The sequence below is a fragment of the Lepisosteus platostomus genome, chromosome 3 (genome assembly GCF_059453375.1).
Source record: "Lepisosteus platostomus isolate fLepPlt1 chromosome 3, fLepPlt1.hap1, whole genome shotgun sequence".
Classification (NCBI taxonomy): domain Eukaryota; kingdom Metazoa; phylum Chordata; class Actinopteri; order Semionotiformes; family Lepisosteidae; genus Lepisosteus; species Lepisosteus platostomus.
Window position 1 is genome coordinate 19884194 of NC_142613.1, and position 26814 is coordinate 19911007.

Sequence of the window (26814 nt, forward strand, 5' to 3'; positions counted from 1 at the left end):
AGTTTGTCAACCCAAAATAGCAGATTATATTAAAGTATACTAAAACAATGGAATATGTTAGTCTAATCCTTGATTTTTAGGATGAGGAGTTTTAGCATTATACTTAGTTGAACAAATGAGAGAAATCCCAAAATATACGCACAATTCTTATACAGCTATTAATAACTAATAATTCATGTACTGTGGCAAAATTGTAGATATGAAATTAAATTAATATTGTTACTCTGATATGTTTTCATTGTCATGTTTTTCTAAATAGGCTACTACAACAATATCCATTGATACCTTGCAGCCTGGTATTGATGCTCACATACAGTACTGTAGCTTCTCTGCCTAACCTTTTTAAAAGCATCTGATGCTTCTTTCACAAATAACACTGTAACTAAGAAACGGCACTGCTTGTGACATAAACAGGAAAAATATTATCTGCATCACTGTTCGTATACTCACTTTAGGGCTAATCAGAGTCAATAAATCATGTACAAAGTTCTGAGCATGTCACTATGACAAAAAAAACTAGTACTGTATGCTCCAGGACGATTGTAATATTATGTACTATAAACATAGTATACTTTATATTAATATATGATTCTGTGGGGAGAAAATACATCATAATAAATACATTTAGGCCTATGCAGATGCCAGAAGAAAATTCACGCAAACACCCCTGAAACAGTTATAATGTTTTGCAGAGTCTTAGGAAGAAGGTCTGTCACCATACTTAGGATGGTCATATGTGTATTTTAATAGTAAATAGAACCAAGAGGGAGAGAGATAGTGCAGAGATACAGTGAAACTGGGAGCATTCAGCTGGCAGGAATTAGCACATCTGTACCCTGACAGACCCTTCATCATTTTGAAAAAAATGCATACAGAGAAAAAGTAAAATTTAATAAGAACATTTTTCTTTGGAAAGGAAGGAAGACTTAAATGTGTCTTCTAGGTGAGGTTTAGTGAAAGCCCTTTCAAACAAAAGTATAAAGTACTCAAACAGCAAAAAATTTGTTAAAACAATTTAAAGAAAAATGAAGAGATTACATGGGTGTAAGTGTAACAGAATGTTTGGCTTCTAAATTATTTGTTTATGCTTTTTTGTTCAAGATGAGATCTCCTCTAACTGACTAACTTGTTAGATTTTTTTCTATTCTATGCAGTGAATACTCTTATTGGCCTAATTTTCTTACTTCCCCCCCAAAACAAATCAAAATGTAATCCAATTCTTCACATAGCCTGTACAGGGACATTTATCATAAATAAAAGCAAATGACATACAATGTTGTGATAGGTTTTCAGCCCCTTCCAATGATTTACCATTTGCCTTTGCAACCCTCCTAAATTTTCTAAAGTTAATTGCACTATTCAAGCATGCAGAGTTGGAAGAGATTTAACCAAAATGTATCGAAGCTACAATTGTTGCCAAAGATGCCTCCACCAAGTATACTGGAAGTGAATACTTAGTTCAGTTTGTTTTTGATTTGTCTTTACAGTTCTTACTGGCTTTAAACTTCTTTCACCTGTACAAGAGCTCAGTCTGAACATTCAAGATTCTATTCTAAAACATTCAGTTAAATAATTTGTATATATCATTTGTAATGCAACAATGAGACATTTTTTATGATGGGGTGAATACTTTTGCAAGGCACTGCATGGAAAGAAACTAAAATTTGTATTGTAATTAACAGAATTTATTTGTTTTCAATGCCTCTCAATACCTAAATATATAGATTCAGAATGTATTTTTCCCTTTTAGGGCAGCATAGTGGTTTGGTAGTTACCACTGTCCCCTCACAGCTTTTGGACAGTGGGTTTAATTATACAAAAACAGTGCCTTAAGCTTTGCACTTCAAATAGCTTTGATACATCACATCCATTCCAGCAGTCTTCCATACCTGAGAATAGCATGGCACAGTGATATTCCAGATGAAAGTGTCCGTGAGGTTGTCATCTTACAAAACATCTATACAGTATAAACATGCAGCTCCATAATAGGTTTTGACATTAAGGCACTGATAAAAGCATGGGACAATACAGCATTCACAGGCAGTAATTTCTGTTTGAAACATAAAAATGTTGTAGCACTTAAGTGCTGGTAGGTTCTGAAGAATGACAAGATATTAGGCAAGGACAATGATCGCTCAAAATTCTGTCTTCAGTTAGTACACACCTGCAGGAATATAAACTCCTATTCAGATTCAAAGAACAGAGTATCACAGATTGGCCCTAGATCCAGCAAAGCACACAGTGTCAAATGGTACACAACAACAAAACAGTGCCAGTCAAGGAAGTGACATAAGAAATAAAGAACTTTCTAATCTATCTCTGCCATCTGGTGGACAATTTTGCTAAGTCACAAGGCAATTTGAAATATAACAGGGATGCCACAGCTTCCTATATTGTTGCCATAACATCTCACAACACAGGTTAGAAATCTGTTGTCCAGTACTCTGCTCTGCAAACAGGACGATAAAAGGATTTGATTTCTAAAAGAACAGTTTATTTTTCTTCAGAAATGAAAAAATAATAAGAAAAAAGGATTGTGAAACAAAATCCAAAAAGGAAGGAACATTTGGAGGAAAGGTCCATTCAACCACTACAAAAAAAGCGCTTCCAAGAAAGACCAAATAGAAAGTTGTTTTGCGTACTCTGGAAAAAGAAAAATGTTTCTCTCAGTGATGATGAATTTCTCGATCCCATCCTTGACGGACTGCCTGTTACAGATTGTGTTTTCACTCATTTAACAAGCAACAATGGCCAAAAATGGACATACCTTCTCTTTACCATTTAAACCAGGTGTGTCAAACTCCTGCAGGGTTTGACACAAACTCCTGGAGGGTCTAGTGTCTTCAGTTCCACTTGAGCTCCCATTTACACAGTTGATATAATTATCAATTGACTGCATAACTGTAGTACTTTTAACCTGGTACTGAGGTGTTTTATAGGTCACACTGAATGTAATAATTGATTAACTGCGTAACTGTAGTAGCTTTAACCTGGATCTGAGATATAGATAGGTTACACTCTCTTGTCTGATGTTTTGAGTAACAGTAAAATACCTAAGTAAACAGATTATTATTCTGTACATGTGTAGGTTGGAAAATAATTTGTTTATTTAACAACACAGAATGACATAGAAGCTTTAAGACACTAGATCTCCTGTGACTGTGTTTTCCACCCAATTATTTAACGTGCAGTGCACTGTTCAACTCAATTATTTCAATTATTCTTAGTCTCATTTCAATTCAACTGCTCTCTCCATCAAACATCAGATCTTCACTTACAACCACTATCATCTCCTGATCACTAATGTCTCCTGCCTGATCCTTTTTGGCCAGGGATACTTCTTTATAACCTAAACTGCTATGTTATTTATCATATCCAAACACATCAGCAGCCAAAGTGTTGTTTTTTTTTTCCTCATTTGTTTTGCCCTCAAGGGCATGCCCATGTGTCTGTAGATGGTAAGACAGAAGCTGAACTCTGGATTCCACCTGTGCCATCTAGACCGTTCTCCTTCAGGTGTGGGGAAGAAATATGAGGCTATCTTGCCAAGCAATGCCTTCTCCCCTCCAGGTGCTCAATAAGGCTTTTCAGTTTCTTAACACTGTTTTACTCTTGTGAAACCCGAGTGCTATATTTACTCTCTTTTTCCAAACAACCACTTTATCACTGTCTTGATAGGGTAAATATTTATATATGAAAATGAACACACCAAAGCTAAATTATATTTTGCTGATACTACCAATTGGAATTCCAATAAAATATAAGGAAAATAAAACATAAGAATGAAATAGGTTTTGAGTACATTTTGCCTGATGAAGCATTTGATTTTATAATCTGAATGGTGCGCTTTAGAAATTCACTTCAGTTACAATGTAAATTCCCCATAAAAATAAAAAGGTGAAAATACATTTTATTTAAAAATCTACAAAAGTGTTAATTCATATTTCAGTTAGTAACAGATTCTGTAAGAAAATAAATATTAAAAACAACATAATTCAATGTACACGCAATTGTTTTAAGATTAACAAATGAGGGGCGCTTTTATCACAACATTACGGTAATACTTCACAGCATATTCCGGTATGTGTTTTCCTTCCTGTGACATAGGGCTCCCATATAGGGCAAGCTGCTGACGTGTAGGTAGGGAAGTAACTCTTCCACAAAAAGGTTTCCGCATCGTGTACCGTGGGTGACAGTCCATGGGATGAGTGTGAATCTGGGTTTAATGAAGAAGTCCGGACCAATTCAGGAGAGTAGTACAAAAACCAGTGGAGACTGTTATTAATTTCAAGTTTGTTCCATAGCGTCTGGTGGAGTCTATTCAATCATTGCCATGTGATAGTAGATTCTGCATTCATATTCGTGTTAATGAGGTACAGTAAATTTTGTATAAACACTATGTATTCCTTAAATCCTTAATGTGAAAATACGTTTTTAAGAACACGAGAAACTCAATTAGCTATTATAAGACATTTAATATCTGATCATGGAGTTAATTGTAAGATACGTGTTTTAATTATATTTGTGTATCAGAATAAAAAGCATTTCAGATACCGCATTTCCTGAGATAGGCAGCACATCTTTGAATTGGCTGATGTACATTAGAAATTTTATGGGACTTGTTTTGGTCTTTCTGATTGTTTACAGAATTAATCTATTATCATATATATTTCCATTCTACAGTAAGTGAATGGCAAGTACGTTAAATTGGGCACGTCGGTTTGGATAACAACTACGGTATTTTGAATCTTTTTGGTAAACATTTATGGAATAGTTTAATCGTCAAACCATAAACCTCAAGAAACAAGCTGTCTTTAGTTGTTAAAAGGAACCAGAAGAGGACGTTAATACCAAGATGTAGGTCACAATATTTACTTCGTTCATACACTGTATGATACAGAAAATTGTTTCCCCTCGTATTTTAGAACAGTGGTTCTCAATCGTGGTCTTGAGGGACAGCTGTGAAATGATTTTCGGTCTAATTTGACCGGTTACTATTGAAGTTATTGATTTTCTTATTTAGACTTTTATTCTGCACTCAATCCTTGAAACTTAAACATTCAGAAATATACTTAGCCTCTCGTCAGCTTTCAAACAAAGACTTTTATGCCTTATTCCTGAATTAAAAGCACTTAGTAGGTGATCAAGTTATAGTTAGCGGGTAGGTTGAAAGATAATTTAGCAGTTGCTCCCAATAATGTGTTTTTTCCCCTTCTGTTGAACTCCAATGTGTTTAATCATTTCTTCTAATATACGCAACTGGGGTTAGTTCTGGAACCACAGAATTGGTGCGAGATTAATAACAATTTTGAATCCCATACAACTTTTAGTATCTGGAAGAAGAAATTAAGAGTTGAAATTGAAAACTGAAATCAATTTGGCTGTGATTAAGAACTTGGCTGGTGCACAAACAAGATAACTGAGAACCGCTGTTATAAAGTATGGATCTGCTGGATTAAACAGATTAATTGATTTTATTATATTTGATTTTTTTATGAACATGACATTTGATATTCTTTGTTTGAAATAAGACAGGGACTGGGAAGTTTGTTTTCCAATCTTTTTCTCATTACACATTTAAAAAAGGAAAATGCAAGGTGCTAAGAATAAAAGCTTGTATGTGATCCTTGGGGCCCTGTTAATGAACACAGGACCTGTGAAGGAAAAAAAATGGAAATGATACTTTATAGACTGTTTCACCCCTGAGAAATGTTATGTACAAGAATGAAGGCCGGTTTGTTGTTCTACACCTCTTAGTGGTCCTAACCTAATGTTGTCATGCTGGTTATCTTATAATGCTTTTCAGCTTGGGTGAGGGAAGGTGAAAGGTGTTGAGTAACCACAGAATTTAAACCAGTGATTGTAGTTTTTTCTGTTCTAGCACTAGGCCTCTGTATGGTGTAGGTGGAGTAAAATGACCCACAGGAAGGCACTGGTAGATCTTGATTACTACTGTTCTGTGCATTTATGGCGACACTATTGCAGTCTAGGAGAAGAGTACTTTTGTTTACCCTTCATCTAAAAGAACAGTAGTCTTGACCCCTACTTATTACAAAGACCATTATGTATTTTGCCAGGTTTTCAAGCTAAGGTTTGGTGATACCATTTGTCTGCTGATGGTGCTGTTTTAAACTTTCAGCTTCAGAAGAGCTGGGAAGGTGTTTTTGTCTTTTGGAGAAACTGTTTTTCTTCATTTTGTGGAATATAATGGAATTCACAGCCTGGAGAAGGAAAAATGAGTAAACGGCTAAACCATGCATATCATAGTTGAGCACGGCTGCTAGGTGAAAGATCGCAGTTTTATTGGTTTCATCTGGGAAGCAGAAAATATCAAGATATGGAACCTCACAACACTACTCAGAAAAAATATATATAACACGTAAGATAGTGTAGTTGATTGCAATACTCGTCAATGACTTTTATTAGAGGTAGAGGTTTGTTATACACTACAATAAACAAGGTATTGTTTGTATTTTGCAGTTTGGAGGAGTGAACAATGGGGAAGTATAAGGTTCCAGACCTGTATCGTGCCCCCTTTCCGCTGTACACAGTGCGTGTGCATCGAGACACTGGATTGGTCATCACTGCAGGGGGAGGCGGAGCTTCTAAAACAGGCATTAAGAATGGAGTGGTGAGACTTGTTTTACAAAAACTCAATTGCCTTGCAAATAAAATGTGTTTTCCACCTCACCTTTACTTTTTCTACAGCCTTATGTAAGTTTTTAGTGATGGTCCCTTGCAAAAGTTTTCACCACTTTCCAATTATGTAATTATTTTATAGGATTAGATATACACATTTTTTAAAGTTTTTTGGATGCCTTTTTAGTTGCTTCCTTGTGTTGTCAAGCAGATGTTTCAACACAAACACCTGTGCCATTTTTGATAAATAGCCTTTTTATGTCAGCATTTCCCAATTTATATTTATATTTGCTTTAACTACCTGCATGTGAAACCCTCTACTTGTCTACATTAAATGTTAAAAAAATATTTTCTAAAATCTTTTTTGAATTCCATTGACAGGTTCTACAATGTTTGCTATTCCTCCTAATTTGGTATTATCTGTAAACTTAACTGCTTCACTTACTATACCACAATCTTGATCAGTGGTTCTCAAACTTTTTGGACCAAGTACCACCCCTAATCCAACCAAAGCATCCAAGTACCACCTACAAGTCATCTTCTCATAGGAACCCCAGAAATTCTCAATGACCATAATAAGCGCGCGTGCACACACTCACACATACATATAATAAATATTATAATAATAAACTTAATTTGATATAGCGCCTTTAAAGGTGGCTTCTCAAAGTGTTTTACAGAAAAAAAAACATTAACAACAACTAATAAAAAAGCACCATTTCAGTGAGAGGGGTGAGCCTGTTCAGTTGAGCAAAGCAGATGTGAATTAATTTTTGGAGCCTTGATACAATTCACAACGGAGTCTAACATTAAATCGTCAGGCATTTTCTTGACGGCAAAGATCTTGCGGTGGATGTTGTAATGCGTACGTTAATTTCTGGAGCAACCATGCATCTAATTCGTGCAACTACACCGTTATGTCGGCTTGTCATTGCTCTAGCACCGTCTGTACAAACTCTGACGCATTTTATCCAGTCGAGGCCATTCTCTTCGATAAATTCATTCAGGAGCTGAAATATGTGCTCTCCTGTAGTTCCTGTTGGTAGCGGTTTACAGAACAGAAAGTCTTCATGGGACATGCCCTCAAACTCGTATCTAACGTAAACGAGCAAATTGGCCAAATCGACTACAGACTCATCTAATTGGAGTGAAAAACATCTGCTCATCTCAACGCGCTCTATCAGTGTACTTTTGATATAATCCTTCATTTCAATAATTCTATGAATGACTGTCTTTCAGGGGGAGGGGGGCAGCAGGTTGAGCTGTTTAGTAGCTTTTTCTCTACACATAATACGTGTCAGCTCTTTTGCCAACGGTAAATAAGGTTTTTCAAAAATAGTGTAGCTTACCTGCTTAAGCAATCCGCAAGCTTGCATTTTTCCGCGTTTCCGTTTTTATTTCCGTATTTATTTAAAGTTTTTATTTCATGCGCATGGGAGCGAAACACAGAGACGCTCGGTGTATTTTTCTCAAATTAGAACAGTTCTTAAATATTTTTCTGTTATCACGCTTTCGTGTGCTCACAAGATTACCTGCGTTCGTAGCACGTATTTTTATGCATTCCTGTGTTCCAAAATCACGCACATTCTCCTTTCTCCCTATTTGCTGGAGATACAGTAGATTTTTTTAAATACAATTGGTCATTTGCATCCGTAGCACGCATTCCTATAGAGTGGTATAGAATTACAGAGTATCTCTTGTGTCCACTGAACTATTAGCGCGCACTGTATCGTAGTACGTAGGCTGCGTATTCCACACGTATTAAAATACAAAATATGAAAACCCGTCCCGATTTTTCTGTGCACACAACACAGTTCCAGGGTCATTTGGCGTACCACTTGGCGGCACTCCACGTACCACTGCCGGTACGCGTACCACAGTTTGAGAACCACTGATCTAGATCATTGAAATAAATGAAGAGCAGTAGTGGTTCTACTCCAGTTCTCTGTGGGATGGCACTAATCCTGCGACTCTAATTTGTGTATTCATCTCCTTATCTGTACTCTGTGTTTTATATTTAACCAGTTCTCAATCCAAAAACTTGCATTTCCTTGAATGCCTACCATCTGCAATTTGATAATTAATAATTTGAGAAATTATTACAATTCTTCTGAAAATTGTGCATATATAGATACTTTATTGATCCCATGAGGGAAATTGCAGTGCAACAGCAGCTTAGCACAGTATTACGAAATACAACAATACAATACATACAATACCGTCAGTACAGTCAGCGAGAAGTGCACTAAAAAAAAAGTTGCTCACAGTACAGAATATACAAAAAAAGTATTAAAAAAAAGTTGTATTGCACATTATAAGTATAAAAATATATTTTTGCATCATAGCTAACAAAACTCATAAATAACAAGACTGTAAAATGCCTTTGTAAATATCAGTCAGTGAAATAAAAATGCTTAAAAATTAAAGTACACACCTTCCTTCTGGGATCTGGGGTGAACTGGGATAATCTTGTTTCATTAAAGATGATCTTGCAACATTTGTTTTCTGTCTTCTCAGCATTTTCTGCGGGTGGAATTGGTGGAAGGGCAGTTCAGTGCTTCTCTTGCACACTCCTTTGATACCGACCCCCGTGCAACCATGAACCTGGCACTAGGGGGCAATGTCATTGCAGCTGGACAAGACACCAGCTGCCAGCTTCTACGCTTCAGAGAGTGCTCTGACAAACCAGAAGCTAAACCACCAGGAAAAGGAGGTGAGGTACTTTTCAGTCTTGACAGTGAGGGGAGACTCAGAACTTTGAAAGAGTTCATTTACATAAACATAAATAATATCACAGAAAGTCTTGAATCAAAACCAGTCTTTATCTAAATATCCAATAGGGTCATAGTAATCAATTCCATGCCTCCTGAAACTTAATGATGTATGAATTAAAAAACGAGTAATTAAGGAATAAGGAGTGTGAAAAAGTAGACAAACCCCCAGTTTCATCGCTCAATTAGGGGAAAAATTAAAACCATGTGTTTAAAGAATTAGGTAGGTCTTAGGGGGCTGCGTTTAGAAGAACATACCCTATATAAAGATCATAAACGCTGTGCGCTTGGTCTTTACCATACAGGTGTGTTGAAACAAGTCATGTCATGATATGAGGACATCTCGGAGAACCCCTGAAAATGAGTTATTGATGCTAATCATTTTGGAAAGGTTTACAAAACTATTTCTGTGTGGGACCAATCCACTGTCAGAGAGATACAAAAGTCTGTAAAAGGAGAAATGTACTCCCTCTCAGAAGTTCACCAAAGAGCACATAAGTGATCCACAAAGCCCCTAGACCAGTGTTCTCCAGACGGATGAGTCAAAGGTAGAACTCTTTGGCCTCGGTGAGAAACATCATGTCTGGTGAAAGCCAAACGCTGATTTTGAAGAGAAGAAACTCATCCCAGCTCTTAAGCATAGTGGAGAGAGTGTGGTGGCTTGGGGCTATTTTACTGCAACAGGACAGCAAGCCATCATTGACACAACCATGGCTTCTGTATTGTTTCAGACAGTTCTAGAGGATTCTGTGACCTGAATCGGAACCAAAAGTCTGTCTGTGATCCTAAATATCACTGACTACAAAAAAGCAGATCTACAAAAGAATGGCTGCAAAAGAAATTGTTTTACAATGGCCTAATTACAGGCCAGATCTTAAACCCCACTGAAATGTTGTGACAGGTCAGGAGTGTGTTGTCCCTGCGAGGTGTCCTTCAAATGTTACAGAGATGAAGGAGGAATGGGTCAAAATTCCTCAAAACGGATGCAAATCAATGATTAGAAGCAACTTTTAATAGCAGTCATTGCTGGTCTAGGGAGTTCTAGAAGTTAAAGGCTCACATTTTTTTCCATAGTTAAATAAAATATTGGAATGGTATACAATTATTAAAGATTAAAGATTTAATAACATTTTCAATTTTAAATATGTAAAATATGTGGAAATCCTAAGGAGTTTGCAAACCTTTTTTGGCACTGAGTTTATGTGTGTTTGGCTGAATGTTTTTCTTTAGTTGGTTGATGAATTGACAGTGAATACCCTGCCAAGCTCTCATTTCAGTCTTCTGCAAGCAGTGTTCTTACAGTGTATTTCTTTATTGAGCCTTGGCATTATTACACTGGCATTATATCCAGCAAGAATGTGGCCATTTAATGTATGTTTTATTTTTAGAAGGCAAAGAAGAATGCAGCAGCATCTGAAAGCCATATTTTTGTGCATCTCATAATATACTTACACAAGTATAATTGTTTACTGTTGTGTAATTAAAACTCTACAATTACAGTATAATCCTCAATTTGTTCGGGCCAGGTCTGTTTTGAACATTTGTACTTGTACAGTACAGTGTGTACAGTGTAAGTGCATGATATATTTTATGCTTTCTGTCATTTTCAGGGGGTGATGGACGGGGAGCACACAGGAGGAAGGTTCAAGCTGGGAGCGACAGCACCCCAGGAATGCACGATGACTCCCCTCAGATCACTGTGGAGACCCTGGGGGAGGTACAGACGGACTTCAGCCCAGACGGCCTTCAGAAATGTGTGCAGTTCAGTGTAGATCATAGCCTGCTTGTGACGGGTGGAGCTGATGGACATGTGCGAGTATGGGAGGTGAGACAAAGGGCTTATCTTCATAATTTTTCTCAATACTGCTTTGTGCAAATGCTGATCTTCCTGGACAGTTATTTTCTGAACCATCATACATTAGTTCAGTTCAACTTTTAAATTCCAAATTAGACATCATAATATTCAGAGTAACTTCCATCCATCCATTGACTAAACGCCTCATCCAATTCAGGGTCGCAGGGGAGCTGTAGTCTATTCTGACAAGCAACAAGCTCAAGACACCATACACCCTGGACAGGATACCAGTCTACTGCAGGCCACACGCAGACACATACTCACACCAGAGCCAAATTTTCCCAGAAGCCAATTGACCTACTAAAGTATGTCTTTGGACTGAGGAAGGAAATCCATGACAAGAATATACAAACTCCGCACAGATAGCACCCAGGTCCAGAATTTAACCCAGGGCCCCAGTGCTGCAAGGCAATAATGCTAACCACTGTGCCACTGAACCACCCCTCTTCAGAGTAACTTAAATTGTGTTAAATGGCACAATGATAACCAGGTGTGTTTTACCTTTTTCATGCAATGATTTTAAATCTTAACATAAGATAGATAGATACTTTATTGATCCTGTGAGGGAAATTGCAGAAATAGATTTATATTAATAGCCATCAACAGAAACTGAGTGGAGCACTGTGCTAAAACAACATTTTGTAATATCTCTGGCAGATCAGTTTAGTATTTAGGTAGTTTTGTTCTGTTAGCATAATTCTAATCAGGGTCATGGTCTTTCTAGCTTGTAAATAACAGCTTTTAGAGTAGACCATTATTTATACTATTTATATGAACAACAGAACTGAAGCTGATTGCAGTATATACCCACATGTATTGGAGATTTCTTTTAAAGTGTGTACAGGTGTATATGAAACTTGTGATTTTTTAAATGTTATTAATTTATAAAGCATACGTGATAATAAGAGAACATACATTTAATTTTATGGTCGGCAAAAATAGATTTTAATACCCTTTGGTAAGGGATTGCATTGTTGTCTGGTACAGTATTAAAAATTTAATTTTAAAATGGTAAATGCAAAGGTTTTTGTTCTTCCAATTGATCCATAACAGTTTATTGGTGATGTTCACTTAGGAAAGTATTTTTTTTTCCACTAATGAGAAGTATTGGTTCTTCAAAATTATAGTTTGGCTGAAGTTCTTCTGTTCTTTACCATAGTTCCCTGCTATGAAAAAGAAGCTAGATTTCAAAGCGCATGATGGAGAGATTGAAGATTTAGACATCATCCAGGACAGCAAGGTAATAGCATAAGAAGGTTATTTAAAAGAACAGAATTCAAAACATGAAAAGCAGTACTTGGATATTCTGATACAATTCATGTTTTATTGTTGCTGTTAATAAAGCAAGTATTGGGGCAAATTGAGTCACTTTTGGAAATTTTTTGTCTTATTGGTTTTAATTTCCAAGTTTAAAAGTGGCTTTCCAAAACAAAAATTAAAAAACAATTTATTAAGTCTCCACGTTTGCACTCAACAATATATCCAATACTTGCAAAGGATGGAAAATGCCAGATGTTTCCTCTAAGCTGCATTTTCAAGAAATAGCTTTTGCTTTACGGGGAGCAGAATTAGTCTCTTAGCTGTAGTACACGTTGTATCTTCCTCCTTTTTTACTTTCATGGATATAATTGAAACACATGTCAAAAAGTTGTTTAAATGAAACAATCCAATTTTGTCTAAAATATCCATGAGCCTACCTACAGCTCACATGTATTTTTGCTTTTTTACATAATGTAATGTAGTCAGTAGTAAAGGTTAGTGAAAACAAGCATTGCCTAATGTGAATGTCCCTGGAATTCCTTTAGACCAAAAAATTATTAAAACCAGGAAATTAGCAAAAAACCCTTGGTTTAGATTTAGGGGGTTTGAGATTATTCAGATATGAGTGCTGAATATATTAGCACTCTTATTTGATGAAAGTTTCACTGTTTAATTACTACAGGAAGACGTTTGGCAGTTTCCATACTGTAAGCTTAGTCTTTAAATGAGCTTTGCATGTAGTGTAAGAAACATAAATCACAAAAAATACCTTACTCTTGCTGGTTGAGGTTACTAGAAAACGACTGCTAGTTTTCCACCTGCTATTGTACAATGCTGATCACATTTCTTAGGGTCTAAAGATGTAGGGCTGTTTTCTGGTTTGAAGAACTTCATACTGTAGCTTAAGAAGCCTCCACAGCCGAAACGTTGTGTTCTTTTCAACAAGAAATCTTTGCTTGTTCCTTATTTTCTGGTTTGCTTTTCGTACCAAGGAGCACCAGTTGCATCATGTTTTAAAATGTCACAATTTCTTTGACAGCAGATAGTGACGGTGGGACGGGATTTTAAATGCTGTGTATGGCAGAATGACCAGCTGGCAACAGCGCTGCGCTGGAATGAAAATATGCCCAACATCCCTGAAAAGATGTATCGGTACCAAGCATGCAGGCAAGATCTGTGGCTCTTTGTTAAGCCTTTTGTCACTTGCTCTTCCTTAGTTCCTGCTGGTGCAGGTGCTCTTCCTTTATTGACACATTGCATCTCCCCCACACTTTCCAGTTAACAACTTCTTTGTTAGCTATAGAATTCTGCAATTCTGACCATGGACATTCGTTTCCTAATTGTTTTATTCCTACAGATTATATTCTCCTCCAACTCATGACTCATTAAATCTGTTTTAAATTTTTTCTGGTAAACATTGACAAAATCTATAGAGGAAAATGCCTGGAAAATAGAGAACAATGTTCTTCAATTATTGTTCTTCACCTGCAATGATTAAAGAACAGGTCAAAACACAGGACACAGGTCAAAACTGTAATTAAAAACATTAAGAAGCACCTCTTCAGTTTTCCTATTAAAGACATTATATAAATAGCAGATTTCATAGTGGATTTGGAAATATGTACCAAGTTCTAACTTTCAAAACATTGCATTTTTTAAATAGTAAAGAGGTGGCAAACGATGGTTTGTCATTTTATCCAACCATGTACTGTATGCTTACCACATTTTTTGTAATTTTTCAGGTGTTTTTCAGCAGATCACATTGAACTATTAGCACAAGATTACAGTAGGCTGGTGAAAAAAACACCAGCCAAAAAATATGAAAGATTTACTTAAAATACATTTTACAAAGACTACTGTTTTATGTTGGATAGTTTTTTCACAGCTATCACATTCATGTTTGCATTCGGGTTAGTAGTGTCTTTAGTTCAGGCAGGCACTTTTTTAAAGAGTATCATTTACAATTCTGTTTACATTTACATTTCTTTGCATTTTTTATTAAAACATTTTTTTTCTTACTATTTCATCTAAAATATCCAAAGCTTCAAAGCTTGAAGGGGTTGATGTCATTAACAGCAGTTTATTTTGTGGAGCTCTGTTGCATACATTGCAGGAACATGACCTATCTCATCCCTTGTATATGAGAGTATACTGTATGACTTTACTAGAGTTCACACTTTCTGTCTCTCCACTTGTTTTCTCATACATTTTAGTTTGTATAAATGTGAGAATACATGATTTCAGTAGAACACTTAAGGTTAAGCAAATAATGCTGCCGTTCAGTATATTTATCATTACAGCTTGTTTAGTCCTTCTGGCTCCATTTGAAATATTTGGAAATATTTGATTTGCTAAAGTCCCAGCTGTTTAAGAGGTTACCGAAAAGTAACTCTATAATGCTGTAATGACATCTAGCCATGGAAATATTGGAAAACATGGAAATATTTATTGCAAAGAAACGGAATATTGTAACAGTAAGCAGGTGTTTTGCATGGATTCTGAGGAATTCAGGCAAATATACTGTTGCAGGTGTTCTCTGTATGAATTCTCTGGGCCCACCAAGGGAACCTAAAGTAAGATTGATAGAAAACTGGCATTTTACTTTTACAAATGGGGAAAAAAATATTTTGGTGTAATTTCTTTATTTTGTGGTTTTTAACCACTTTGTGGTTATTAATTGCATACTTTGCTTATTTGTTTGATTAGTAAAAGATTAGTAACTGTCCTGTTTTAGTTTCTTTATTATTGCTAATTATACATGTTCATGATCCAATGGGAATCAAAAGGGCAGTTCTTCACTTCCACGGATGTTTAACTTTATACGGTACTTTATTTGTGTTAGTTGTCTGCCTTTATGTTATTTGATTGCAACACTATTTCAGGTATGTAAGCTTAGCACATTTCCGCTTTGCAAGTTGTATTTGTAGCTACAAGGATATTTAACATTTCTGTACTGTAGAATGTATTATTTCTGCAGTATATGAAGTATTTAAAAGAGGTACAAATATTCAGTTTCATTTTTATGAGTTAGGTGACTTGGTTGTTTCTCTGCTTTGTGAATAAATTAAATACTCCATCCCTGTGTGTCACAAGACTTTTCAGGAGAGGTATGGAGAAAGTGTATTAATGGTTCTTTTTTTTTGTTCGATATTTCTGGTAGATTTGCCAAGGTGGAAGACCAGCCTGACGCTCTGCGGCTGTACACAGTCCAGATTCCTCACAAGCGTGACCGCAAACCCCCTCCCTGCTACCTAACCAAGTGGGATGGCAGCAACTTCCTGCCTCTCCTTACACGGCCCTGTGGCAACGAGGTTATTTCCTGTCTGGCTGTCAGGTAAAGAGTCCACTCCTTGATTTACACACTCAACAGTCCTTTATTAATGGAACACATCAGTTTCAAAGAGTGTGGTGTGTGTTCAGTCTCTTATTACAGTCTTGTATCAGGCCAAATTTACAGTTGTTAGGACAAATGCATCAAATCTTTAAATCTTGACACATAACGCCCAAAAGAAACATGTAGGCACAGTCACATTTATTCTGACTATAGTGAAAAGGAAAGAATGAAAAAAGAATGTATTTATTTTGTCATCAAAATACATAGAGTTACTACTGTGTATTATGTGATAACTGCACACCTTTCTTGATAAACTTTTACTATTGGTAAATGAGATAAGCAGCAACAGCTCCTGAATGCTTTCTTATTGAATATTATTTTCCAAGTAAACATACTGTATGAAAACGCTTTGTATACTATTCACTCACTTGATAACCCTGGGCCTTGTTTGCAGCACATTCATAAATTTCGCCTTGACTTTATTTTTCAATATTTCCTGTTTTGGTGACAGATTATTTCGCCATTTACATTGAGTTTCTTCAAAACAAAAAAGTTTAACCAGAACCAAAAAAAAAACAAACAAAATATTGTACTTTTTTAAAATTTGTAAAATTTGAGCACGAAACATACTGTATTGTACAAGGCCTTGTTTTTTAACAGCTAACAAGAACAACGCAAAAAATAGTTCTGTAAAAAAACAGGGGGAGATGACTATGTACAGTGCCTATAGTAAGTCTACACCCCCCCCTCGTACATTTTCACATTTTATTGTGTTACAGCATGTAACCTTTAACAGAATTTGTGCCACTGATCAACACAAATTACTCTATAATGTCAAAGTAAAAATAAAATCCAGACATTTTACTAAATTAATTAAAAATAAAAAACAGAAATGTGTTTTTTTGTTTCAGTGACTCTGGGACGTTCCTGGGTCTGGGTATGGTAACGGGATCTGTAGCTATTTACATTTCCTTCTCACTGCAGGTACGAAGCCTATAAACTAGTTGTCATTCAACCCTCTGCCAAAAATCTGCAGTCTCACAGATTTTTTTGTTATCCTGCCATGGATTCACCCCTAAAATATCAGGACATAGTTTGTATATGACAGGGCGTTTGTCATTCAAATACAGGAATTGTGTATTCAGTAGATCTATTTTACACTTTCAAGGACATGAAATTGACTGAGACTTCAGCAACCTTTAGACACTATTTAACTATTCTTGTATTTTGTCCTGATGCACGTGTACACTGTGTAATAAGAAATTGACCCCTGTAACTGGAATCCAATAGCATGATTTGTTTTAAGTATGGGGGATCCAAAGTGACAGTAAGTCTGCAAAACAGGTGTAAGGGCACGTCATTTCTCAACATTATTATATCAGTTTAGGGATTCAATAATTAAATTATTCCATGAGGTGGGATTATGTAATAAGTTTTCCAGTTATGTTGTTGAAGCTATTACTCTGGCTTCTTTCAAGAAATAACTGGCTGATGTTCTTTTATCAATTAACTTTCTAAAGAACTTTGTGATGTTCTTATATCAATAAACTTTTACCAAATAGTTAATAATTGCCCATAATCCACAATTACCACAGTCCATAATTACCAAATGAACTAAATGGGCCGAATGTTGTGTGTAGCTTTTCTTTGTAGCTGGTGTTATATTCTTAAAATTGCCATTTTTAGTAAGAGTTTAAGAAAGATTCTAAGCATTAAAATATGTGCCAAAACTCGAGCCCTAATTATACTTTTATTATGCAATGAAGAAATATTATATACTATAATTAATATAACGTTTTTACTATATGAGTGTATATATATATGCAAATAGGTCTCCTGCTAATTGTTATAAGTGTATTAGCATATTTTATTTCTGTTCCAAAAATCTGAGTGACCAACAGTTTCAACAAGAACACTTATGGAAGTCCATTGCAGTGCATTATTTTGTAGACTATCATCTGTCCATGGAAGTACAGTAAAATATTCTTGCTTCTTTATTTTTATACACAGAAGCTTTACTATGTCCAAGAAGCACATGGGATTGTGGTCACAGGCTTGGCCTTCCTGCCGGACACAAAGCAAGGCCTGAAAATCCTTGGGGACAACGAGGCAGCCATGTTAAGTGTGGCAGTGGACAGTCGGTGCAAAATGCACGTTCTCCCCAGCCGACGTAAGTGTGTCAGGAAGGCGATACAGGAATTGCAGCGTACCTAGTCGCCTTTTCAGTGTGGTTTTTCAAGGTTATTCGGATGCTTATCAGAAGGATTTTAAAGAAAATCTGCAGCCTAAGATAGAGTGCTGGAAAATCATTTCAAATACAGTGAACACTGATGGAAAATATATTGATTTTGAAAATGAGGCCTATCACATAAAATAAGTTGTCCAGTAATAGTATAAAATTCAATACTTTGTATTGAAATATAATTATATAAATCAAAAGTATTAGAAATGATAAAGTTTAATAATATGAATAATAGAAAATAATTCACCAACCAATTGAATAATTCCATCACCAATGAGGAGATGGAGTGGTCGATATTAATCTTGACATTTTATTCTATGCTACTTGGTAGCCCTTAAAGTTGTATGGTTTTCGGTACATATTGTTACCACTTTCTGATGACTTCTCTGTTTCTTTAGGAACCTTTCCTGTCTGGCTGGTTCTCCTTCTCTGCGCTTTGATGGTCATTTTTGTCATCCTGCTCCTGCAACACGCCTTCCCAGGGTTAATTTAGGAAGGATGGGTTCCCCTTAAGCTGCTCAGCATGGGTACAGACCCAGACAAACATGAGCTGCCTCCTCAGTTCTTCTCAGGGAACTTGGCTCGTGGTCTGGATGGACAGCAACACATTGAGCAAGAGAAGACACTTCACATGATACTGGTGGTGAAGAACACTTGACTAAGCTTTGATTCCTTAGGAAAAATAAGGAAGGTTATTTGTTTGCCACCATTATGGTGCACTATTTGTGGCTTTTAATGTCAAATTTTATGATTTCTGATTTTTATTTTAAGGAAAAGCCGGAGACATCTTTAATTAAAATTCTGACTTTAAACATTAACCCTGACTATACCTGGATTTTAGGTGCTTGTAAAGTAATGTTTGGCGACTCTTGAGAGTTTGGATATTGATTAACTAATGGCAGATTTTGCATTTCCGTTCCTTAATGAGAATATTTTGATGCTGTTTTTGTCCTAACCCTCTGTTTAAGTAATAAATAGTGGTATTAACAAACCACCGTGATGTATTTATGTACAGCAGACTCTCAACATAACAGACCAGGCTGAATCCAGCTTTCTGTGGCATTATTGAAGAGTCTGTTGTTCTAGTGAGTCTATTGATTTTTCATTCTACACTTTCTATTGGGACTTAAAAGTTTAAAAAGGATTTAGTGTCATGTTGATTTTGTTTCCATCTATTTTTCTTGGACTAAAAACCCATGCAGATAATGTGCTAAATGAGAGCTGTCTTCCAAATTACACACATATAATACTTAAATTTAACTGCAGTGATGGAGTTATGCACCCAGACGGCATAGTACTCTCCCATTCATATATTTAAAGTTATATTTGAGAATGAATAATCTCACTGCACTAAGTAATTTCACATAGGCATACAACAATGGTTTTATTCATTCTTGGAAAGTTTTGGTTTACCATAGAAAAGCAGACTATAATTTACATATGTTTCTGGCTGTTACCTATCAAATCTTTATTGGTGTTCTAGCACATTTGTAGTGTGAAAGGAGTGGGATGTCATTCATTACCTACAGTAGCATTACATGTCAAATGTTAATTGTGTTCCAAAAAAAGCTTCATGCTATGGCTTTGTTTGAAACAAATCCATTGACTGCAATGTTCTGTTTAAGAAAACTACCAGAAATCACTCTTGTAATTAATAAAATAAATTCAGGTATAAAGAGAAACTATTTTGTATTTAAGCTCCACTTTCATGAAGGATAAATCTTTGTTTAAAATAAAAACCTGAGCTAATCCAGTTAATGTCTTGTCCATGAATGATATCAGCTCCTGGCTATTTCTTCTGGTTATTCATCTTCTATCAATATATGTCATGTTGAATTCCTTGTGTGAATTTATTGCTTTCTCTACAAAATTTGATATATTTTAAAGTCTCCTAGGTTGAGCTATCATTGGTTGAATGTTAAGGGTTGAGAGATAACTTTGCTGACACTTCAGCAGTATGAACATGGATAGAAGCCTTAGAATTCTTGAAAACTGGACAGACCCCATCTCAAGGTACGTGATCAACCTAAAACATGAGACATAGCTCACAGTTTCAACACAGACATTTCCTAGATGTTTCTATGAGCCTGGGGTCTTAATACCTGTTTTCTCTGACAGCATTACAAGAAATTCATTCAATTCATTTGGGAGACCAGTGCTACGAAACCAACCCATTTTAATAACAAATCCAGATTTTGTCTCAATTATACTGTGTAGAATTTACTGAACCCAACTGCTATGGAGGAGGATCTTTTTATGACATTAGCTATAATTGGTGTATGAGAAAATGACATCTACAGTTTGTGTAACCTCAACATTAATGACTATCTGTAAAAGTTTTGTATTTATGTACTAAAGTTTTGTATTTATGTACAACAGACTCTCATCATAACAGACCAGGCTGAATCCAGCTTTCTGTGCCATTATTGAAGAGTCTGTTGTTCTAGTGAGTCTATAGATTTTTCATTCTATCTGTATAACTCCATCACATAACATAATACATAAATATAAAACTTTTACAGATAGTCATTAATGTTGAGGTAATTGAGAAAAAATCTGGATTTGTTATTAAAGTGGGTTGGTTTCATATCCCTGGTCTCTGTATCACTATCTGTAAAAGTTTGTATAGTTTTACTTCTACCTTAAGCAAGTCTCTGTCCATTTGCTTTTTCTAGTATCATTTTTGTCAAGTTTAAAACTGTCAGCTTTCAATCAAAACTGCATTAAAACATAAAACATATAAATTTAGTAAGATAGGATTCCCTGCTTTTTTTTCTTTCCTTGGCAGCAACACTTCCACCCTGAACTCATCAGATATCAGGTGCTAAGCAAGGCAGGGGTAAGTCTGTACTTTGAGATCTGAGTGCTCGCAGGATATCCAGGTTCCTGTTGAAGAGATGCGGTTGGCCAGTAGGTGATCCCTCTAAATCTGAACTTGCAAACCAATATCCCAGTGTAGTGACAAGGCAGACTGCACTGTTGTAGATTTATGTCCTTCAGATGTTAAACCAAGGACCTGACTACTTACTCATTAAAGATGCCAGAGCTGTTAACCCCCATGTTGAAACTAACATCCACTCTGGACTTGTACAATCCAGCATTCCTAAATTCATTTGGTGAAGCAATTTCTCAATTATCTGCCTAATCTCCTCTGTAGTGGGCACTTGGCGCACAACGGCTGCCACATGTCCCAGATGGACACAAAAAGTGTGTGCTGGATTTTGGAGGTGGATGAAGGGGATCCCCTTTTATGTAGACATTTCTTTGGGATCCCTAGTGACGAAAAGTGGAAATCTTTCTAAACAAAGTGTTATGAATGGACGGAATAAATTACCAAGACATTGCAAAAATGAGAAAATACTACTAAAAGCTACTTGATACTGTGACACAATCTTAGTCTATAGGAAAATCATATGCCCTTATAGGCAGACCTGTTTTTGTCATTAATTTATTTTTTTTGGTCTTGTGATCTTATGCTTAACGCTTATGGGAATTTTATTGCAAATATAGCCTTTATAGCAAAGGCACATAGTATTTGCTTAACTGTTAAGTGTGAAATAAAACAATAGACAAGGAAAAGGAAGAATACATTTATAAAGTACAGTAACAGTTTTTACTATTTACTATTTATAAAAAGGAGATGGTAAATTGTAGTGAGTCATCATTTTAGGAGACTGTAAATAAAGATTGTCTGGGTGCATGTACTGTACTATACTTCTGTAGGCCTTAGGAAGTCTAAAATGATTTAGGTTTTACAGGAGTGCTGCAGGGTTAGGAGAAACAATCTGTGAAAGGATTTTCAACTAGGAACAGGTTTCACAGGGTCCTCTAAACTGTTCAGGAGATTTCCTAGAAGCTAATGACAACTTTTCACACCTGGTAAAATTTGAAAGCTCATTGACTTTAATTTAAAATTCTGAAAGTTCTTGCAAAACAAATATTTCCAAATCAATAATAAGAAAAGGACTGAAGTTGAGAGTGGAATTGTCAGTGCACTCAGGTTTATACACAATACAGTTCTTGATCCCGACATTTGTGTTTGGCTGGTACAAACAACACAACCACAAAAAAACATCTGATGAGCAATCAATAAAATACCAGACATAAAACTGAAATATTGGTGTTTTAGTAACCTAAAAAAGTTTTTCTTGTGTAAATTGTTGATAAGTAGCAAGCATTGAGTCTGAACTGCAGAAAAATGAACTCCAATATTAAACTTACAGGATTTTTTGACCACACTTCCCAAAGGTCTCCACATTGTGTTCTGGGTTTTAACCAGTAAATATTTGAATAATCTTGCAAAATCTGCATTTATTTTTTGTACTTTTGTCTGTGCTGGGGCATTTTGTTGTAGTATTCTGTTGAATGATGTGTAGATCTTCCACTAGATGGCAGAATAAGCACCTATTTCTATTTATATGAGAGAAGGACCACTATTTTAAATACAGTACTTAAATTTACAATGTTTTCCAAACTCAGTCCTTCTGCCTGAATTTTGTGCAATCTCTTAACTCTTTAAGTCATTCAATCAAATTAGTCATATGGGAAAGTAATCTATTCTGTTTGTTTCAAAATAAGAAACCCATTGTCTCCTTAATGATAATAATGCACACATTGCAAAACAACAAGATTAATATTGTTGCCTAATAAACATTTTCCAACAGAGTGCCAAAGGAATTTTTATAATACCCAATAGAGGTTTTGAGAATACAGTTATGATATAAAAAAGACAAAAAGTTCAGAATAATAGACTAGTTACCATTTTAGGCACACAATTTTTAATTTTGATTTGATTTAGAAAAGTGGCATGTAAAACTAATTTAAAATAAATTTAAATAGTGTTCTTGAGCGAGAAATCCCTGTAAATTAATCCATTTATACTTAATGAACAGTGTGGAAGACTAAATAATAGGCAGAAATGCACAAACTAAAATATATTTTATGTACAGTCCAGAGTGGACTGATACTTTAAAAAGATGTTTGCTTTTACCCTACACTGATTTCTAACTTTACACTCAAACATATTTCTCAGTGTGCTATTGTTTAAGATTACACATATTCTAATGGAAAATACAGCACCTAACTTTGTGAATCTTTTAATTGAACACAATAAATATTCTAGAACTTGATTACAGTTTAAGAAAAAACACTATTTTGAAGAGCTCTAGGTCAGTATTCAATACATCTGCCTGCGGACGTTAATCTGTCTTTATCAACATGAGCGAGCTTATTTCATCAAGCCTGTGAAGAGTAATCCAGAAAGAAATCCATGAAGAAAAACTAGAAAAACCATGCAATATCCTATGACTGATTTAGGCATGTTTGCCTTTAAACTCAGCCTTAAAGCTGGAGTCTTTTTGACTTGCCATTTGTTTGAATATTTACACTCTAATGCCCTTAAAACCATAACAGTCCTAGAGCCGTGCACCCTGTGATGAAAAATGTTTCTTATCATGTATTCCCACACACCACAGAATACAAGTGTAATAATGGTTGGTGGTTCTTTTGTGCAGTCCAACCTCATTTGGTCTCTATTGGAAAAAGGCCTTAAAGAAAGTAAAATGAATTGAGGATTTTCGGGCCAAGTGAGCTATTAATCCCTTGAATGGCTCTCATTACTGGTACTGATGTTCAACTCCCTGGGTGGGGAAAAACCAACAGAGAAGCTTTGAAAAGAGACCCACAAAGATACAGTTCTCTCTGTGACCTTCTCAATGACTCTTTTGAGAGATCAGCCCATGAGGCACTGAAGAAAAAAAATAGCTTGCTCCTTTAAACGCTGTAGCAGAAGGGTTTTGTTTGTATTAACTCAACCTCAACATATTTGTTTATTTATTGCACATTTATAAGACACATTGACAATTTAATCTCCACTTCAAGATTGTTTCTGATTACCAAGAATTGTGCGTAAACAACTTGCAGAATATAAATGAACTACTAAACCACTTGTGACTGCCTTCTGGTTTAAACAGTAATGTTCACAGACATTTAAATATAATATGTCTCGATGCCAGTCAGGTTTTACAGATAGAATTAAAAATACTCCTTGGAAAGTGTGGAAAGAAAAGAGAATGATGTATATATTTTTGTATACAGTAAAGTAAAGTCATTTTTTAATGTTAGATTGCTGTGGGAAAGTATGCTTAAAGGCAAAGCAAAACAAAATGACATAGTTGAAAAGAAGATTAGAACTTCAAAGAAAATTCAGCAGGATAAATTGCTACACAGGTTAATGTATTAGGAAAACTGAAAGGCAAATAATACCATCTTCACACATTTAATTGAATCTAACTACTACTAATTCACAAGAAAAGCTGTCGCCAACTGTTTCCACTACAACTGATTGAAGTTGATTTGCTCTAGCGTTTTGCATTGGATTTCAATTGCAATCCCTGTATTTAAATTTACAGGAAGCTAAATTGTTTACTCCACAGTAGAGTATGTTGAATAAAGTACCACATGTAAACAATGAGAGAAGAAATGAATCTAAACATGTGCCGTTGTCCAGTTGAGACTGTTATAAAAACTGTTCGCCTCTCCCACCATTGGGAACTGCAATGGACATACTGTATTTTCATAGTTTATGTGTTGTTCTGTGAAAAGAATATTATAATGTGATCCAAAGGAAGAATTATTTCAGGCTTCTTTAAGTTAGCTTCTGTAGATCCTCATGAGCTGCCTACAGTATGTAATAACTTCTAGACAATGATATTGATTGTAGTAGATTAGTTCATATCTTATTTAATAATAAGGCAGAAATTCAAGATTCACTTTTCAAGAATTACAAAATAGTACAGCAAACAGACTTTGTGAAACAATTGTGTACTAAAAGCTTGAGTGATAAGAGGCCCAAAAAATATTTAAAATATGAACAGCTGCAGTCATGCTAATGTACAGTATTTGGGCAATGAGCTTCATTGACTTTGTGCTGTATGTGAGACAGTTGCATGGAGTGTGGTCTTTGTTTTGTATTTTATTCAGTATGCAGACTACTACATTCAGGATAAACTATTTTACATATGGACTATAGTCATGCAGACATCTCTAAAGTAATATTTCAACACCTAATATCTGAACAGGTGAATCTCATTGTCACTGTATATCCATTCTATTTCACAGGGAGTCAAAGCAACTTACAGATGTTTTGAGTTTTGTATTTTATTCAGTATGCAGACTACTACCTTCAGAATAAACTATTTTTGTATCTTAGAAAATAGCCCAGCAAATAAGGGCTTATAGGAATATGGAAATATAAACCTTTCAATATCTAGCATCAGACAGGCAAGGGATTTAACTAAGCAATATTACATGAATACATGAGATAAAAGATAAATGCCCTTTTGATGTTCCTTGCGTGTGATTCAAATGACAGCACAGGGCCAAAAGCAATTCTGCAGTTTCTAACTTCCATCAAAGGTTTCAGCTGTCTACAATGACACTGAGGTCAGCAACTTTGTAAAGCTTCAGTGCAAGCAAGTAGTCATGATAAAGAATGAACTAATTACTGTTTTGATTGAAACATGAGCTTTTGTATGGTTGGTTCAGCTGGATTTCTGTTTAGATAGGGACTCAAAAACAAGTCCAGTTAATGATGTAAAGAACAGCATTTTTATTTTATATATTTTGAACAAATGGGTACTGTTTTGCATAAAAAACGAATAAGGTTGCTTTTGTACTCTGTTTATCTGTTTAGACCCTCCTTTTTAACAAAAGCCCCAGTATTCCATCTCTCGGGATATCACAACTTGCTGGAGAATATGGGCATACAGTAGGTTATATGGTCAGCTGCAAATTTTGGGAGCCAGGGAAATATTAGACAGCTGATTCGAGGCAATAAGGCATGAAAAGATGTTTCAAGTTTACTGGAAGAGACCAGGAAAAACTGTAGCTAATGCTCACCTCCTCTGCCAGCTGGCCTGATAATCATTGGGGAAGCTTGTGATCTTTGTGAGAAATATTGTTTGCTGCTGTTTCAGGTTTGAGGAGACCCACAGCAGCCATAGACACTAAAAGGAAAATACTGGATCCCAGATTCCATTTAAGCGTATATACTGTATGGTCGCCAATTTATTTTTCAGTTGTTTAATGAGACAACAATATTCTTTTCAACAGGATATAGATAAATGATGTGATGTGTTTAATCACAACCATGATTTTGTAATAAAATAGGGGTTGTCTCATGATGTTTTAAGGTAAAAGTAAAAAATAATCCATAACCAGTTTAAAATACTTGATAACACACCCTTTGTAGTCAGGTATGAAAATGAAACCACACAATTTTCAGGTATCTTAAGACAAAGAAATACAGTACATACAGTATTTACATACTAAAACATACAAATGACTATTTACAAATTAGTTATAAAGAAGTGTACCTCTGAGTCCATGCTTTCTACAGTACAAAGGTACCTTCACTTACTATATTTCTTCAATAATGTACTGACGTTACTGCAATCTAATGTTGGTTTCTGTTTAAAAAAAGACCCATCTACATGACAAGGTACTGTTTAAAACTGATACCAAAGTGTGAGAACTGGATCTAAACTATAAACTAAGTACACTGATGTGGCTTGTTATGGTTGGGACCAATTTTCAATTTGTACTTCTACAAATGACCTCTCAGGCATTTCATCACAACCACTGGAAACAACCACATAACCTGACTTTGCGTCTACAAACTGCTCTACAGTACATACAATTCTTGCCACACTTA

General features: G+C 35.5%; 1 protein-coding gene across 4 annotated transcripts; it reads left to right on the top strand.

Annotated features, from left to right (window-relative positions):
* Positions 1 to 4120: 4120 nt before the first annotated feature.
* Positions 4121 to 19854, top strand: preb (prolactin regulatory element binding). 4 transcript variants are annotated; one of them, XM_088624861.1, is made up of 11 exons: positions 4121 to 4373; positions 4684 to 4857; positions 6481 to 6631; positions 9157 to 9352; positions 11021 to 11235; positions 12425 to 12505; positions 13565 to 13692; positions 15686 to 15859; positions 16771 to 16843; positions 17870 to 18029; positions 18500 to 19854. In XM_088624861.1, exons 3-11 carry the CDS (start codon positions 6497 to 6499, stop codon positions 18592 to 18594), a joined length of 1257 nt encoding a protein of 418 aa, XP_088480987.1. In that variant the 5' UTR covers positions 4121 to 4373; positions 4684 to 4857; positions 6481 to 6496; the 3' UTR covers positions 18595 to 19854. The 4 variants fall into 4 exon arrangements, with proteins under 4 accessions (XP_088480987.1, XP_088480988.1, XP_088480986.1 ...); XM_088624862.1 differs by having other exon boundaries at positions 4775 to 4857; XM_088624860.1 differs by lacking the exon at positions 4684 to 4857.
* The last annotated feature ends 6960 nt before the right edge of the window (positions 19855 to 26814 follow it).

What these genes read in the sequence shown, in the direction of transcription:
- preb (XM_088624861.1), top strand. Translation starts at nt 6,497, where the DNA reads ATGGGGAAGTATAAGGTTCCAGACCTGTATCGTGCCCCCTTTCCGCTG. An exon ending in TAAACCACCAGGAAAAGGAG is followed by an intron (nt 9,353 to 11,020) that starts GTGAGGTACTTT and finishes TGTCATTTTCAG; the next exon opens with GGGGTGATGGACGGGGAGCA. An exon ending in GACATGTGCGAGTATGGGAG is followed by an intron (nt 11,236 to 12,424) that starts GTGAGACAAAGG and finishes TCTTTACCATAG; the next exon opens with TTCCCTGCTATGAAAAAGAA.